Source organism: Conger conger, chromosome 8 (assembly GCF_963514075.1).
Source record: "Conger conger chromosome 8, fConCon1.1, whole genome shotgun sequence".
NCBI lineage: Eukaryota > Metazoa > Chordata > Actinopteri > Anguilliformes > Congridae > Conger > Conger conger.
In genome coordinates this window covers 3,920,733-3,938,232 of record NC_083767.1, presented here as the reverse complement: position 1 = coordinate 3,938,232, position 17,500 = coordinate 3,920,733, and the positions used below count along the sequence as shown (strand labels likewise).

General features: G+C 50.9%; 1 protein-coding gene across 3 annotated transcripts in view; it reads right to left on the bottom strand.

Annotated features, from left to right (window-relative positions):
- The window catches only part of LOC133134858 (G protein-coupled receptor kinase 4-like), a 64,343-nt gene that overhangs the window by 37,676 nt on the left and 9,167 nt on the right, over window positions 1-17,500 (bottom strand). For 2 of the 3 annotated variants that reach the window (XM_061251367.1, XM_061251365.1), the window contains exon 2: window positions 686-796. In XM_061251367.1, the coding sequence (XP_061107351.1) occupies window positions 686-796 (111 nt within the window). The remainder of the gene's footprint in view (window positions 1-685; window positions 797-17,500) is intronic. The other variant, XM_061251366.1, reaches the window with a different exon arrangement.

Genomic DNA, 17,500 nt, shown 5'->3' with positions numbered 1-17,500 from the left:
CCCTCTGCGTACCTGTGCAGTGCGTACCTGTGGTCTGTCTCTACCCCTCTGCGTAGCAGTGCTCTGTCTCAGCCCCTCTGCGTACCTGTGGTGTGCATACCTGTGCAGTGCGTACCTGTGGTGTGCGTACCTGTGCAGTGCGTACCTGTGGTGTGCGTAACGGTGCAGTGCGTACCTGTGGTGTGCGTACCTGTGCAGTGCGTACCTGTGGTGTGCGTACCTGTGCAGTGCGTACCTGTGGTGTGCGTACCTGTGCAGTGCGTACCTGTGGTGTGTGTACCTGTGCAGTGCGTACCTGTGCAGTGCGTACCTGTGGTGTGTGTACCTGTGCAGTGCGTACCTGTGCAGTGCGTACCTGTGGTGTGTGTACCTGTGCAGTGCGTACCTGTGCAGTGCGTACCTGTGGTGTGTGTACCTGTGGTCTGCGTACCTGTGGTGTGCGTACCTGTGGTGTGCGTACCTGTGCAGTGCGTACCTGTGCAGTGCGTACCTGTGCAGTGCGTACCTGTGGTGTGCGTACCTGTGCAGTGCGTACCTGTGCAGTGCGTACCTGTGCAGTGCGTACCTGTGCAGTGCGTACCTGTGCAGTGCGTACCTGTGGTGTGCGTACCTGTGCAGTGCGTACCTGTGCAGTGCGTACCTGTGGTGTGCGTACCTGTGCAGTGCGTACCTGTGCAGTGCGTACCTGTGCAGTGCGTACCTGTGGTCTGTCGGAGCTCCTCACACAGGCTGATGTGCGGCAGCTTCAGCATCTCCTTCCACTTCTTGCTCCGGCCGTTCCGCTTCCCCCCCCCACCTGCGGAGAGAGGGAGACACAGCTTAGAGGACGAGAACAGAGGGATGAGAACGGAGGGAGGGAGGGAGGGAAAAAGAGAGGTACGGCACGGGTCCTGCAAACCTCCCCACAGAGTTCCGACATCTCTGCTGAGCACAAAGAGTGTCACAGCAGTTTATTTCACTTACATAAGAGCTATAGAACTCATCATAAGCACTGCATAGCACATTCATAAACACTACATAAGCATTCATAAGTGCTTATTATAACCGACATAAGGATCTTGAGTCAGTTCCCTTGGTATGGCATGGTAATGTCACTTGCAGCATCAGTGTTGACATAACACACCATATGATTATTGACATAACACAGCGCCAAAAAGGCACTAAATTTATGAAAAAGGCGAGGGGGAGAGGTCTGTTGGAAAAAATACAACTTAAATAAATAGAATGTTTTTTTGGTGTTTATAAAAACAAGGTAGATAAGAAGAGAATAAATGACATAAAAGCGATCATAAACAAGTGGCCTTAAGGCTGCGACTGATGTGCTGTTTATCCGAGTGAAAGATCCACTCTGAGTTGTGCCAGAAGGAGACGGGAAACAGCTGTGGGGTCTCTCCACCGCCTCCGGGGCTCAAACTTTGGCGGGAGCGGAGAAACGGATTTCTGCGGAACACGGGATGAAGGATGACGCGAGAGGTCACAGGGTCACGGGGGCGGAGTCACGCGCGGGTCAAGAGCATTTCCCGTCCGATCGGAGCAGATCCGTGCGGCCATCGAACGATGAGAGGCGCGGCTTCACGCTCGGAGGAGCACACGCAGGAGCCCTGGGGGCCTGGAAAGTGCAGTCAGAACGTCCTTCAGACCGCGCCACCAGCAGAAGCCCGGATCACATTCACGGAAAACATCGGGAAGAGGAAGAAATCTCCGCTCTCTAACCACAGAAATTCTCGTGTTTGGTTATACAACGTCCTGCAGATAATTCTGAGGCTGCAGCCTTGCCAACCGTACCATATGACGCCCCATATTGCCACCAAGAATGGGTTTCCTGCATGCAACACTTTTGCAAACTAAGTGCCAAATTTGAGTTGCTGTGTGTTACTGCGAATGTAATTAGTTTGATAAATAATCAGCATTAAATAGTACAACATAAATAATATTACCAGATCAAAGGTCAAATATGTAATTTTTTTGGATTCGAATGCTTTTCTGTGCTTGATTGATCTTGCCTGGTGCAACTGAGCCAATCAAGAGGACCAGAAGGTGGGGATTGCACTTTCTGAGAGGATTTCATAGGTTCCAATACACCAGACAAACTCAGTAAAGCGTAGCAGCGTATTTGAATCCAAAACAATGTAATATTTGACCCAGGAGTGAAAATGACCAATAACCACATCCCCGACACCCAGGCAAAGTGGGTTTAAACACAGGAGCGCATCCCTCTGGTCATGCAAGTCAGTGGAGACCAACCAGGCCATGGTTTTCAGTCAAGCTCACCAAGTGCTGTTCTATGCGACAGTATCCTCCTCTTTCCAAAACCAGCGACCCGACTCTTGAATCCTGCCTCCCTCACTACAGATAAGCATCGGGAGAGATTGATGACTTCCTTTCGATACTGCGCTCTTTTACCCGAGATGGGTAGTGACCAAATAAATACGCTCAAACAATGCTAAACCACAACACGAAGCAGGGCCTCGGAAACCTCTGGACTTAGAGCAGCATGTGTCCCAGCAGGTGAGGCGCTGTGTTCTAGAGCAGCGTGTGTCCCAGCAGGTGAAGCGCTGTGTTCTAGAGCAGCGTGTGTCCCAGCAGGTGAAGCGCTGTGTTCTAGAGCAGTGCGTGTCCCAGCAGGTGAAGCGCTGTGTTCTAGAGCAGCACGTGTCCCAGCAGGTGAAGCGCTCTGTTCTAGAGCAGCGTGTGTCCCAGCAGGTGAAGCGCTCTGTTCTAGAGCAGCGTGTGTCCCAGCAGGTGAAGCGCTCTGTTCTAGAGCAGCGTGTGTCCCAGCAGGTGAAGCGCTGTGTTCTAGAGCAGTGCGTGTCCCAGCAGGTGAAGCGCTGTGTTCTAGAGCAGTGCGTGTGTCCCAGCAGGTGAAGCGCTGTGTTCTAGAGCAGCACGTGTCCCAGCAGGTGAAGCGCTGTGTTCTAGAGCAGCGTGTGTCCCAGCAGGTGAAGCGCTGTGTTCTAGAGCAGTGCGTGTGTCCCAGCAGGTGAAGCGCTGTGTTCTAGAGCAGTGTGTGTCCCAGCAGGTGAAGCGCTGTGTTCGAGAGCAGTGCGTGTGTCCCAGCAGGTGAAGCGCTGTGTTCTAGAGCAGTGCGTGTCCCAGCAGGTGAAGCGCTGTGTTCTAGAGCAGCGTGTGTCCCAGCAGGTGAAGCGCTGTGTTCTAGAGCAGCGTGTGTCCCAGCAGGTGAAGCGCTGTGTTCTAGAGCAGTGCGTGTCCCAGCAGGTGAAGCGCTGTGTTCTAGAGCAGTGCGTGTGTCCCAGCAGGTGAAGCGCTGTGTTCTAGAGCAGCACGTGTCCCAGCAGGTGAAGCACTGTGTTCTAGAGCAGTGCGTGTGTCCCAGCAGGTGAGGCGCTGTGTTCTAGAGCAGCGCGTGTCCCAGCAGGTGAAGCGCTGTGTTCTAGAGCAGCGCGTGTCCCAGCAGGTGAAGCGCTGTGTTCTAGAGCAGTGCGTGTCCCAGCAGGTGAAGCGCTGTGTTCTAGAGCAGTGCGTGTGTCCCAGCAGGTGAAGCGCTGTGTTCTAGAGCAGCACGTGTCCCAGCAGGTGAAGCACTGTGTTCTAGAGCAGTGCGTGTGTCCCAGCAGGTGAAGCGCTGTGTTCTAGAGCAGTGTGTGTCCCAGCAGGTGAAGCGCTGTGTTCGAGAGCAGCTCATGTCAGAGGAAGGCCCACTGACTCCTGCCTACAGCCACGGACAGGACAGAGGGGATGAGTCCATTAGGCACACAATAACAGCAACAACAGACCCCCGCGCTTTGCTCAAGGGCCAAACAGCTGTGCAGATTTTATTGTGGTTACACCGGGACTTAAACCACAAAAAACCTTCCGGGTCCCAGTCCTGGACCTCAGCCACTAGGCTATAGGCTGCACCCTTTATATTAACCCTACAATTTTAAAAAACCTGTTTGTCTGAACAAGCGTTTTAGTGTTATGAAACTTACATTGTTTTCGCTCTCAAGTAGAAAATATGAGCCAGTTTTAGGTTACCACTTGCTTGACAAGTGAAATATTACCCTGCTGGCAAATCTGCCAGTAAATAAAACCGCCTCACCTCATTGGCAATACTTTAGTCTTTATTTCGCTTTTGCAGAAATCAGCCGTAGAGTTGAGGGCAGGGCAGGCATGTGTAACACTAACATCAAGCCCCCACCCAAACGCATTTACGCCCTTGCAATCAGCCATATTTTTTTTTGGTTTGTAACGACCGCACCTCATTCATTACAGGAATCACGCTCCGAAGTGCTGAGGCTGCAAGGTCTGCAGCGTCGTCTGAAACCCTGACTGCATGTGGGCTCAGCGTGGAGCCCCACCGCGACAAACCTGAAAAGGGGATCTGAAAGTACCTCCCTAGTTCCTGAACAATTATTTTCTCTCAGCTCTGTGTATCGAGCTGCCGTGTTCTCAGTGCAGTGGCTTCGGCCATTTCATACGTGTGGAGAGACAGACACTTGACACCGATGACAGGCAGAAAAAAAACCTTTTTAAATAACACCGCTTAACCTTTGCACACTGATTATTTCACTTTATAGGAAACATATTACAAGGAGATGATAAAGATGACACACGTTTTGCAAAAGAGGCAAAGATAAATTTCGTAGCCTACGAGCTCATTTTTTTCTACCAAGTCGTTTTTTTCATTGGCAATAATCACACGTGGTTCTGTTTCTATAAATCCCAACTGCAATAAGACTCCATATTTTCTATATGATTTTTGCGAACACCATGTTGGGCTTACAGTTCTAGAGTTAGCCTAAATGCAGATGATGTCACGTAGGTAGCTGGTTCCCAGAAAAAGAACAGAGGAGCCATTGTGCAAAACATGAAGTGAGGTGTAAGAGTCAGAGGAAGTGAAGAAGATATCATCTTGCCTATTGTAAACCAGATCCAGAAACACGCAAAGACTGCAAGCTCATTTACAGAGACAGCCAGTCGAAAGGCACACTCTAAATTTGCCTACAGCATGTCACACACAGACACACGGACACACACACACACACACACAAGGACATGGACACGCGCAAACAGACACACGACTGGCACATAATCTACGTCATTTCAGGTCATATCATCCCATATCATATTCTAGATCCTGATTGACAGATGAAGATAAGCCAGCTTGGCGAGTCCACGGAGGGAGAAGTAACAGAGAAACATGCAGGTATGCACCCAATGCATGCTGGGACAGGTACAACCCCCACCAACCGCCCGGTGACCCCGACCAGGGTCAGACAATGGGTGTATGAATGGATGGATGGATGGATGGATGGATGGATGGATGGATCTCGGGGTTATTGTACTATACTGACCCTTTAGAATTTGATGTAGTCGGTAGCATGACTGGGACCCGGAAGGCTCAAGCCCCAGTGTAGCCACAATGGGGGGGGGGGCACGGTATTCCTCCCCTGCTTAGTCTAATCAACTGTAAGTCACTTTGGATAAAATTGTAAGCTAAATAATTTTGGTGTTAAAACACACAAATCGAACATTGGTGGTGTGAAGCCACACACATACGTGTGCATGAAGCCACACACATACGTGTGCATGAAGTCACACACATACGTGTGCATGAAGCCACACATGTACGTGTGCATGAAGCCACACACGTACGTGTGCATGAAGCCACACACATACGTGTGCATGAAGCCACACACGTACGTGTGCATGAAGCCACACACGTACAGGCTTCTCGTCCGTCTGAGTTTCCCCAGATACACCCCCGCTGCAGTGACTTCTGTGAAGTTTTACAGAATCATCCCATCCAAATACTCGCTTTTCCCAGCCTCCACTTGGGAATCTTCAGGAATTCTGTTTAACATGGACAAGAGCCAGCAGGAAACACTACGGAGCCCATCAGCGCTCCAAATCCCACAATAATCAGATCCCAGGAATGCCAAAAGGCCACACCCAAGGCCACTTGCCTTACACAGAGCGTTCCAGATTTACCCCCCATTAGAAGTGCAAGTTCATGTCGATTTCGGCTCCCACACGGTCACGGTTAAGGCCCGTTCGCGGCGCTTCAGGGGCTACGCGCTTCCGCAGACTTTCGGCTGAGAGAGACCGATGTGTTCCGTGCTTCCTGTCTGCGAGCGCTTTCCTGGATCTGCCAAGTGGTGTCTACGCAACGGTATCCTTTCCAAAACCTCTCGGGGAAAAAAAAAATCAGCCATCCGACTCCTGAATTATGCCTCCCTCACTACAGATAAGCATCGGGAGAGATTGACGACTTCCTTTCGATACTGCGCACGTTCACGCGAGACGGGTAGTGACTGAACAAATACGCTCGAACAATGCTAGACCGCTGCACGAAGCAGGGCCTCGGAAACTTCTGGAAGCCTGAAGGTTGCGGCTTTGAATTACGGGTGGGAAACTTCTGCTGCACGTCCATCCAAAACACTTAACCTGAATATGCAGCTGTGGACCATGTCACAATTCATCCACAATTCTGTCTGCAAAAGCAAATAAATAAGCACAGCGTAGGTTTCAGGAATTTGGAATATCTGTAAATCTCTCTACAAACCCAAAAAAGGAGACTCTCTGCCCAGAAACGCGCAGAGAGATAAGCAGCGGGGTGGGAGCGGGGTGGTCAGAGCTGGACGCGGCCACCGGCCGTTCTCACAGCTGTGAAACCCTCCGTATGAAAACAGAGCGACAGGCCAGCGCTTCTCCCAGCCCCAATGAAACGACCGCCCGTTAATAACGGCAATAAAATCAGACACGGCGCACTTTTAAAAAAACGCTTCTAAGAGCTCCCGGTCAGCAGCCGCGCTCCGCGCAGGGGGCCTGGTGTTTCCGCGGCGACGCGAGTGGCTCTGGAGGCGCAGAGGAGGCGCAGAGGAGGCGCAGAGGAGGGGAGGCCTCTTCCAGAGGCCGGGGCTGGAGCCAGCGGCACGGCACAACATGAAAGGGGGCCACCGCCTCACCTTGACCTGCCCTGATGGAGGAGAGGCTCCCAGCCACAGGAAGGAGTGACATCATCACTCATGTGGGCCTGAGCTCGCTTCAGAGTGTTCACACACACACTCACACACACACACACACTCACACACACACTCACACACACACACACACACTCACACACACACTCACACACACACTCACACACACACACACACACACACACACTCACACACACACACACACACACACACTCACACACACACACACACTCTCACACACACACTCACTCACACACACACACACACACACACACACACACTCACACTCACACTCACACTCACACTCACACTCACACACACTCACACACACACACACTCTCTCACACACACACACACTCACACTCACACACACACTCACACACACACACACACACACACACACACACACTCACACTCACACTCACACTCACACTCACACTCACACTCACACTCACACTCACACTCACACACACACACACACACACACACTCACATTGCGTGCACGTAAAATGACACTCAGCCATAAATGAGATGATATAAAACTCTGTTTACAGAAACACAACTTACACAAACTATTTGGAGGCTTGAGGAGGACGCCTAGACGACTGGATGTGTGCGCACTAACTGCATGACACGATGATGTTACGGTACGTCTCTGGCCAGCGTACGGTCACAAGGCTGACCACAGCTCTATATGCAGAGGCGCATGCTGAGCCCCTCAGCCCCTAAATCACTAAATTAAAACAAAAATAAATAACTTCCTCTCACAGAAGGAGGTTACACCAGGCTGCACTGACGCAAAAGGAAGGAACATCAGCCCCATATACGGAGGATATATTTATTTTTTGTTTGAAAAGTTTTTTTAAAACATGGAGAGACCCAATGATAACACATTTATAAGTATGTATAATGCATATCTGCCTCACCCAGTACAATATAAAAGTAACCTTTTTAAAGAATATTCGTTTAAAATTATGTTTTAAGCATGTCTTCTCACTAGGCTGATTGTATAATTAAAATATCATAATGACTTTGCATTTTTTCCGCAATGCGCGCCAATGACAGGAACTTCAATCTCAGAACAGGGCATGTTACTGAAATTCTGCCTTTGGTTTGTCGTCTTACTGGGTGATTGGATAGCAAGAAATGTGCATTACATAATGGCTACACAATTAATAACGACAATTAGGGTCAAATGATCATTCGAATGGCCGTGTCATTTTCCATAATTATATTAGATGACTTCAGTCGTATTGTTTTTACAAATGCTGTGTAGTGCTTTTCACAGTAGACTGTCACAAAGACACTTTACAGAAGGGAAGAAACATGGGAAATATCAGCCTGAGCCCCCAAATAGGAAAACGACTCGCTAGTAGGAGAAAAACCCTCAAACAGTGGCGAGAAAAAACTCCCTGATGGGATAGAAATCTCAGGAGGGGGAGGCCCACCCTCCGCTGGCCTGGAGGCTGAGATGCTAACAGTTCAGATATTGAGCTCGCAGGTGATCTAGAAAGTCCACAGAATGGATGTAGAGTGTGCAGTTCAGAGGGGAGGGGGTGAGTCTGTGTTGGGTGTAGAGTGTGCAGTTCAGAGGGGAGGGGGTGAGTCTGTGTTGGGTGTAGAGTGTGCAGTTCAGAGGGGAGGGGGTGAGTGTGTTGGGTGTAGAGTGTGCAGTTCAGAGGGGAGGGAGTGAGTCTGTGTTGGGTGTAGAGTGTGCAGTTCAGAGGGGAGGGGGTGAGTCTGTGTTGGGTGTAGAGTGTGCAGTTCAGAGGGGAAGGGGTGAGTCTGTGTTGGGTGTAGAGTGTGCAGTTCAGAGGGGAGGGGGTGAGTGTGTTTGGTGTAGAGTGTGCAGTTCAGAGGGGAGGGGGTGAGTCTGTGTTGGGTGTAGAGTGTGCAGTTCAGAGGGGAGGGGGTGAGTCTGTGTTGGGTGTAGAGTGTGCAGTTCAGAGGGAGGGGGTGAGTGTGTGTTGGGTGCAGAGCGTGGAAGCGTGGCAGGACCAGGAGAGGAGCAGGGCTGCAGCGGTCCACAGCCTCAGGGCAGGGGTCTGGTTGGAGTGGTCCGAGAGCCTGCATATCTTTGCTGTCCTTGCAGAGAGAGCAAGGAAACCGAGTTCAATGCTCTCAGGAAGAACTGGGAAAAACCAGAGTGGCCCAAGAAGAGGCATTTGACTGCATCGGTCAGCTCTTCTGTCAGAAAGCGTGGGGGGAAATTAAAGCTTGTTATGGCTAAAGAGACACATGTTTCTCACGGTATTGTTGTTTTGTCTTTTTAATGTACAATTAACACACAGTGCTCCGGTGTTAATGAAAGCACCTTGTCTTTGCTGAGACAGAGTGTCCAATGTTTCCTCCAGAGCACCTGAATCCTTCCCCTCACTATCTAGTGACAATGCAAATACAGAGCACAGGGCTTCCTTTCACAGGCTCTGGAGCAGATCCCGTTTATTACCCCCAGCAGCGACCAGAGCCTCCGTTTCCTCTCATCTCCTCTCTTCTCCTCTCCTCCTCTCCTCTACTCAACTCTCCTCTCCTCCATCTCCTCTCCCCCTCTTCTACTCTCCTCTCCCCCTCTCCTCTCCTCTCATCGCCCCTCCCCCTCTCCTGTCCTCTCCCAGGTCAATTTCATCAACTCATGTGTTTTACTGGCCCTGAAAGGTCATGGCTGAGTCGGGTTTGAGAGGAAGGGCCAGGCGCAGAAGCCCAGCACATGGAAGCAGGCAGAGCCCTACAGACAGAGCCCCACAGACAGAGCCCTACAGACAGAGCCCCACAGACAGACCCCACAGACAGAGCCCTACAGACAGAGCCCTACAGACAGAGCCCTACAAACAGAGCCCCACAGACAGAGCGCCACAGACAGAGCCCTACAGACAGAGCCCTACAGACAGAGCCCCACAGACAGAGCCCTACAGACAGAGCCCCACAGACAGAGCCTCACAGACAGAGCCCTACAGACAGAGCCCTACAGACAGAGCCCCACAGACAGAGCCCCACAGACAGAGCGCCACAGACAGAGCCCCACAGACAGACCCCACAGACAGACCCCACAGACAGAGCCCCACAGACAGAGCGCCACAGACAGAGCCCCACAGACAGAGCGCCACAGACAGAGCCCTACAGACAGAGCCCCACAGACAGAGCCTCACAGACAGAGCCCTACAGACAGAGCCCCACAGACAGAGCCCTACAGACAGAGCCCTACAGACAGAGCCCCACAGACAGAGCCCTACAGACAGAGACCCACAGACAGAGCGCCACAGACAGAGCCCTACAGACAGAGCCCCACAGACAGAGCCCCACAGACAGAGCCCTACAGACAGAGCACCACAGACAGAGCCCTACAGACAGAGCCCCACAGACAGAGCCCCACAGACAGAGCCCTACAGACAGAGCCCTACAGACAGAGCCCCACAGACAGAGCCCTACAGACAGAGACCCACAGACAGAGCCCTACAGACAGAGACCCACAGGCCGGGACCCGAAACATTCCCACGCCACTGAACCAAACCGAAGCATTCCAGCGCTTCATCGCATGTGAGACTTGAGGGCCCACACACCTGCATCTCCATGGAAAGATTCCAACCAGATACTCAATGGAGAACTTAATTATTATCATCATTATGTTTTTTAAACATCTGGACAAGAAATTCAGAATTTAAATTTCGAAACCGATAAAGAAAGACATGGCCAAGAAAACTCCATATTATGCAATCGTCAAGCAGACAGCCAGTGGCGTGATCGGTAAAACGCGTGGAGCGTGTTGCAGTTCAGTGTCTCACGTGTGCGTTAGGAAGTGAAGAAACAGCAGAGTGTTGTTGTTTTGGGCCGCTGGGTCAGGGGATTATGTCATCCCGGAGATCACCCCCCATTACCACCCTTCCCCTTAATGCCCCCCTGTGTGTTTACACAGACTGCACTGCCCTCCTCCCTCTCTCCCCCTCTCTTCTTCTCTCTCTCCCCCCTTTCTATCTCACTCTCTCTACCCCTCCTCCCACTCTCTCCCTCTCTTTCTGCCACTCTTTCTCTACCCCCTCTCCAAATTCTAATGCAAAATGCTTTATTGACAAGATAGATCGTATGTTCACAAAAACATGAACATACAGTATTTGAGGACAGTTTACAGACATACATGCACAGGCCAAATGATTCATGTAGAGGCCTAACCCTCTCTATCACTCCCACTCACACTCACACTCTCTCTCCCCTTCCCTCTCTGTCTCTCTCCCTCTCTCTCTCTCTCCCTCTGTCTCTCCCTCTCTCTTTCTCTCCTCCTCTCTCTCTATCTCTGCCCTCCTCTCCCTCTCTCTCTCTCTCTCTCTCTCCCTCTCTATCTCTGTCCTCCTCTCCCTCTCTCTATCTCTGCCCTCATCTCCCTCTCCCTCTCTCTCCCTCTCTCTCTATCTCTGCCCTCCTCTCCCTCTCTCTATCTCTGCCCTCCTCTCCCTCTCTCCCTCTCTATCTCTGTCCTCTTCTCCCTCTCTCTATCTCTGTCCTCCTCTCCCTCTCTCTCTCTCTCTCTCTCTCTCTCCTCCTCCTCCTCCTCCTCCTCCAGCCCTATTAAGCCCACGCGTTACTCATCCGCTCTGAGTGGTGGGTGAGTAATAAGAGAGCCAGCGATGGTGAAGCTCCACACAGGACAGAGCAGAAGAGCCAGCGATGGTGAAGCTCCACACAGGACAGAGCAGAAGAGCCAGCGATGGTCGAGACGGGGAGTGCGGCTAGCGGTCGAAATCACATACTACTCATACTACATGCTACATGCTACATACTACATACTACACATCAGACTCACACTCACACTCACACACTCACTCACACACTCACACTCACACACTCACTCACACACTCTCACACACACACACACACACACACACTCAAAACAACAACCAACAACAACTAATAAAATTTAGACAATTTACAGCTGCCAAAAAAATTTTATCTAAAGAGGCTCTGTTGGCATCACGGACAAGCAATTCTGCTCAATGCAATTATGCGGTTTACGAGACGACCTTTAAGTCCGTTATTTGTCATGACCATTTCATAGTCAGTCAAATGTGGAAAGAGTCGCAGAGGAGAAAGAGGGGAGAAAGAGCTGGTGCTCTAGGAAGAATGGGGAAAAAGTCACCTTTCATTAAAAAAAGTCACACCTTTCATTAAAAAAGACATTGGGAATACTTTGCATTTGGGCTCCTGAATGAATGTGTCTGCATTCCTGTAGTGGAGGACCTAGTGCACTAGGTTGTTAAAAATGAAACAGATTTAGAGTCTATTCACATGGCAGGATGTGGAGGTCAAAGCCTGACAGTTCCCAAATGCTCAGTGCAATTTAACTTCATTTGTTTAAGGTTAAAATAAAGTCAGCCGTTTAAATGTTTATTTACAGCCCGTGTGTTTACGGTGTAGCTTTGATGCTATAATCACCGATAACGGCAGCTGTAATGAATTGGCGAGTGTCTGCGCACCTCGTTTAAAATCCTCCAGCTTCATATTCATCTCAGTAATTACGCTGAGGCAATAAACGTGCACTCCTCTCTTCCACTGAGTGCACAGCGAGTACAAATACTCCTCTCTTCCACTGAGCACACAGTGAGTACACACTCCTCTCTTCCACTGAGCACACAGCGAGTACACACTCCTCTCTCCACTGAGCACACAGTGAGTACACACTCCTCTCTCCACTGAGCACACAGTGAGTACACACTCCTCTCTCCACTGAGCACACAGTGAGTACACACTCCTCTCTTCCACTGAGCACACAGCGAGTACACACTCCTCTCTCCACTGAGCACACAGCGAGTACACACTCCTCTCTCCACTGAGCACACAGTGAGTACACACTCCTCTCTCCACTGAGCACACAGTGAGTACACACTCCTCTCTCCCACTGAACACACAGCGAGTACACACTCCTCTCTCCACTGAGCACACAGCGAGTACACACTCCTCTCTTCCACTGAGCACACAGTGAGTACACACTCCTCTCTTCCACTGAGCACACAGTGAGTACACACTCCTCTCTCCACTGAGCACACAGCGAGTACACACTCCTCTCTTCCACTGAGCACACAGTGAGTACACACTCCTCTCTTCCACTGAGCACACAGTGAGTACACACTCCTCCCTCCACTGACCGCACAGTGAGTACACACTCCTCTCTCCACTGAACACACAGTGAGTACACACTCCTCTCTCCACTGAACACACAGTGAGTACACACTCCTCTCTCCACTGAGCACACAGTGAGTACACACTCCTCTCTCCACTGAACACACAGTGAGTACACACTCCTCTCTCCACTGAGCACACAGTGAGTACACACTCCTCTCTCCACTGAACACACAGTGAGTACACACTCCTCTCTCCACTGAGCAATAATGTGCCCCCCCCCTTACTGACTCTGTGGCCCCCATGACAAACATCCTGGGAACCCCCTATTCCACACAATTATGCCAAAGCAACACCCGACTGTTAATTACATTATTAACAGATGGACAGGAAACAGCAACTGAGTCAAATAAATGATTTATGGACTAAGGGAAGTAATAATCCAGTCACAAAATTACTCATAGCAAAGCTTTCTGGGCCCATTTTGAGATTCTGGCAAGCAGCCCGCGTTCAGCACTGCAACAATAACAGTATACGTCCCATTACCTTACGTTACATTAAAAAAGAAACAGAACTTTAAAACTCTGATTATTGAGACAAAATTCAGGACAAGACAAAATGAAAGGAGGTCAGAAGGTCAAGTGGCCATGTGTCTCATCAAACAGACAGAACAAAAAGCAGGCCCTTCCTGCCGCAGCGCGCCCCTGTTCCAGGGACTACTTTCCTGAGGAAGTGATGCGGCAGAGGCCTCGTATCAATGCCTCTCTGAAGCCAAGAAGTGGAGTAAAGGTTACTCCCATGCACAGCAGCAAATTAGCCCAAAGACACTGGATATTATGGCCTCCGTGACAGACACAGGAGAGAGAGAAAGAGGGAGGGAGAAAGAGGAGAGAGGGAACATTAATTGTAGGATCTTTATCTAGTGAAGGTTTGTCACAGATCACACACGGATAAGTTCAGGAACCGAGACCCATGAATCATCGAAGAGTGAGAGACTGATCTCAGATCAGGTTTCTCTTGTCCAAACCCAAAAAATCCATTCTCATGAGCAAAAAGGGGAAACATATGCCAGCAGTCCTGCTCTGACACTATAAATATGGACCAAGATATCTTCTTTTTTAAATTTAACCTTTATTTAACTAGAAATACCCCCACTGAGACCAAAATCTCTTTGCAAGGGGGACCTGACAAACTATGCAGAAGCCCAGCTCCACTGTAGTGAAATGTGTTCCGACATAAACGCAATGAGCGCCAACTAAAGAAACATGAAATGCCCCCGGAAAAGCATTCCACTGTCTGCAGAACGTGGCCTGCCCAGCTCTGACACCGCGGAACACTCTGTGAAGGGATGGGAAGGTCATCGCGCACGTCTGAAGCGCCTACGTCAAGGATAAAAACACGACACATGTAAAAACCTGTTACCATTTCACCATAGCTGAGCAAAATCTGACAACATGCACAGAAACCTGATTTTCAGAGGGTCTGTCTGTCTCTACACTGCGTCACAAATGACACACGCGTCGACTCTCACTCCGAAACGTGAACGTCAAGCTGAAATGTGAACAATGTGTCGATAATGAATCCCGTAAAAAGAGTGCTGGGACGGGGTCAGGCGCAGGGTCCGCTGGGAGGGGGTCAGGCGCGCTGTGGGAGGCGCAGGGTCTCCTCCAGCGCTGGGAGGGGGTCAGGCGCGCTGTGGGAGGCGCAGGGTCTGCTCCAGGGCTGGGAGGGGGTCAGGCACAGGGTCTCCTCCAGCGCTGAGACGGGGTCAGGCGTGCTCTGTGGGAGGCGCAGGGTCTGCTCCAGCGCTGGGAGGGGGTCAGGCGCGCTGTGGGAGGCGCAGGGTCTCCTCCAGCGCTGGGAGGGGGTCAGACACAGGGTCTGCTCCAGCGCTGGGAGGGGGTCAGGCGCGCTGTGGGAGGCGCAGGGTCTCCTCCAGCGCTGGGAGGGGGTCAGACACAGGGTCTGCTCCAGGGCTGGGAGGGGGTCAGGCACAGGGTCTGCCCCAGCGCTGGGAGGGGGTCAGGCGCAGGGTCTCCTCCAGCGCTGGGAGGGGGTCAGGCACAGGGTCTCCTCCAGCGCTGGGAGGGGGTCAGGCGCTCTCTGTGGGAGGCGCAGGGGCTCAGAGTGTGGGCCAGAGTCCAGGGCAGGACCGCACGCCTCGGCCTGGAGCCGCCGGGTCATCGGACAGGCCCGGCCCGTCCCAGCGCATCCCAGACCCAGAGGGAAACTGCGCTCCGGGCATTCCTCCGTACATCACGCTGACGGACCAAAGCAAGCAAGAACAAGTCATTCCTGGGGACTAATTAGCATTCCTCACTGTGAGAGGTGAGCCGAGGCAGTGGTCTTTCGCTGAGTTGGTTTTTAACGCTCTGGGAGGCAGTGAAAAACCATTTTTTCCTTTAAATATCCAGCCGAATAAAAAAGGGAAATAGTCTGACCATCTTAAGTGTCAAGAGAAAAATAGTACTTTGCCGTTTAAAATTTTTTTTTTTATAGTAGTTTCTTTCCCTTTAATTTTTGGATAACGATGACATCATACCTAAACATTTCTGCCACCGCATTGACATCACGCAGCTGTAAAGCGTGAAAACGATCCTGAGGTCACGTGACGTTCCACCAGGAGACTCCCTGGCACAGGGTTGAAAGGGCCTTTGCGAGCGGTTAGCGGTTAGCGCATTTCTAAACGCTGGAGAGACTGATGAACGCTGACGGTTCGAGAGCACGGCCCCCTCACTGATCATTGGCTGAAAGCGCTGGCAAGACAGCAAATGCAAAGTCTCAAATCCGGTTGAGGTGAGGATAGTTTCTTATTGTAACCAAGCAGGTCCCTGATTTAAAGTGAAGGCTGGAACAACAGCCATCCATTCTTACTGGTGAGTCCATGGTGTGATCAGGCCCTCTTCATCTGTACTACACTGGACTACGTGACAGACTAAATGGCTGTCTGCGTGCAGAAAAACATCAGGCTGTGAGTCGGGCCCAACAATGACTGGCTCATTCAGTCACATTAATCTCATCTTCTAACTTTTGGATGCGCTTTTGTTTTATTAGTAAAAAAAAAAAAACGGGAAAAAAAAACATTTTGCGGGATGAATGGGCTGTTTGTGTCGTGTGACACCGTTTCATTATGGCAGCCTGGGGTACTCCCTGGCAATAAAAGAAAGGAAAATATTTATCGAGGCTGCGTTCCAAATCACCCGCTCCCAATGTACGCCAAGAAACTCAAAACTCAACAGCTATCCACACAACTGGCCTTACCCATGACATTAAACACAAAGGGCTATCTCCGCACGCTCAAACCACTCATATTACACACTATCCAAACGACCGCCACTGCCAGAGATGGTAATCAGCACAAAACTGCGATGGCTTGTATAAAACCACAGCGACAGGAAAACGAGTTTTCAACCCATTGAGGAAGAACATGCCGTGCCACAAAGCTGCCCTCTCTTCAGCCTGTCTTTGGCAACAGTGTTCCTTCAAAGAAACGACCACGGGAGGAACTGCACCGTGTTCAGCTGACGCTGGACGGGGACGGGCTACTCCCGTGCACTGCACTTCTGCTCTCTTAAGAAAGGGCTCTCCACATTTCAGAGGTTTAGAATAGCTTAACTTTACATTGTTGAAAGCCGTTACTGCATTCTATAAATGCCTTGCCACCGTTGAATCTGCGCTCAACGTGACACAAATCCAGCCACAGCTGTTCAGCCAGTGACATCACCGTCCCTGCACGCACAAACACATTTACCGAAGAGCTCGATACTTGCCGAGGCACTGCAGTGACAGGTCCACACCGCGTCCTGACACAGGGCAGAGGAAGGAGGCAGGATGGCGATTGTAATCTGTGGTACGATGCGGCTTCGGCCCCTGTTCCCCTGCACACCAGCAGCAGCTCAGGAGGTCTTCAGCCCGCTTTAGCCCCTTTCAGAGCTGTGCAGACGCAGACGCAGACGCAGACGCAGGGACGGGCTGAGCGCAGACACAGCGACGTGCAGAGAGGATGTGGACATGCAGCGGAGCTTCAAGCGACACTTCACCCGTTCAGGAGGCCCGAGGAACACAGCAACCCCACCCAGAGAGTTCCTCACCCTCGGATTATCAGGCTCGCCCGGTTTCCCACTGAAATGTGCAAATTCTGACAGATTCTAAGACAAGCGACCCAAGCTGAATGACAGGCCCCTTCGATATCACTCCCATCCTGTACCACAGAAGAAGAACGCTTTTTTCACAGTTTACATTTTAGACATTTCACAGATGCCCTTTTCCAGAGCAGCTTAAACTGCTTACATTCTTCAAATATAGTCCAGCCGGATATTTACAGAAGGGATTCGGCTGAAGTACCTTTGCTCAAAGTTACAATGCAGTGGCCCACCCGCACCATTACATTACATTACATGAGTTATTTAGCTGATGCTTTTATCCAAAGCGAGTTACAGTTGACTAAACTAAGCAGGGGACAATGCCCCCTG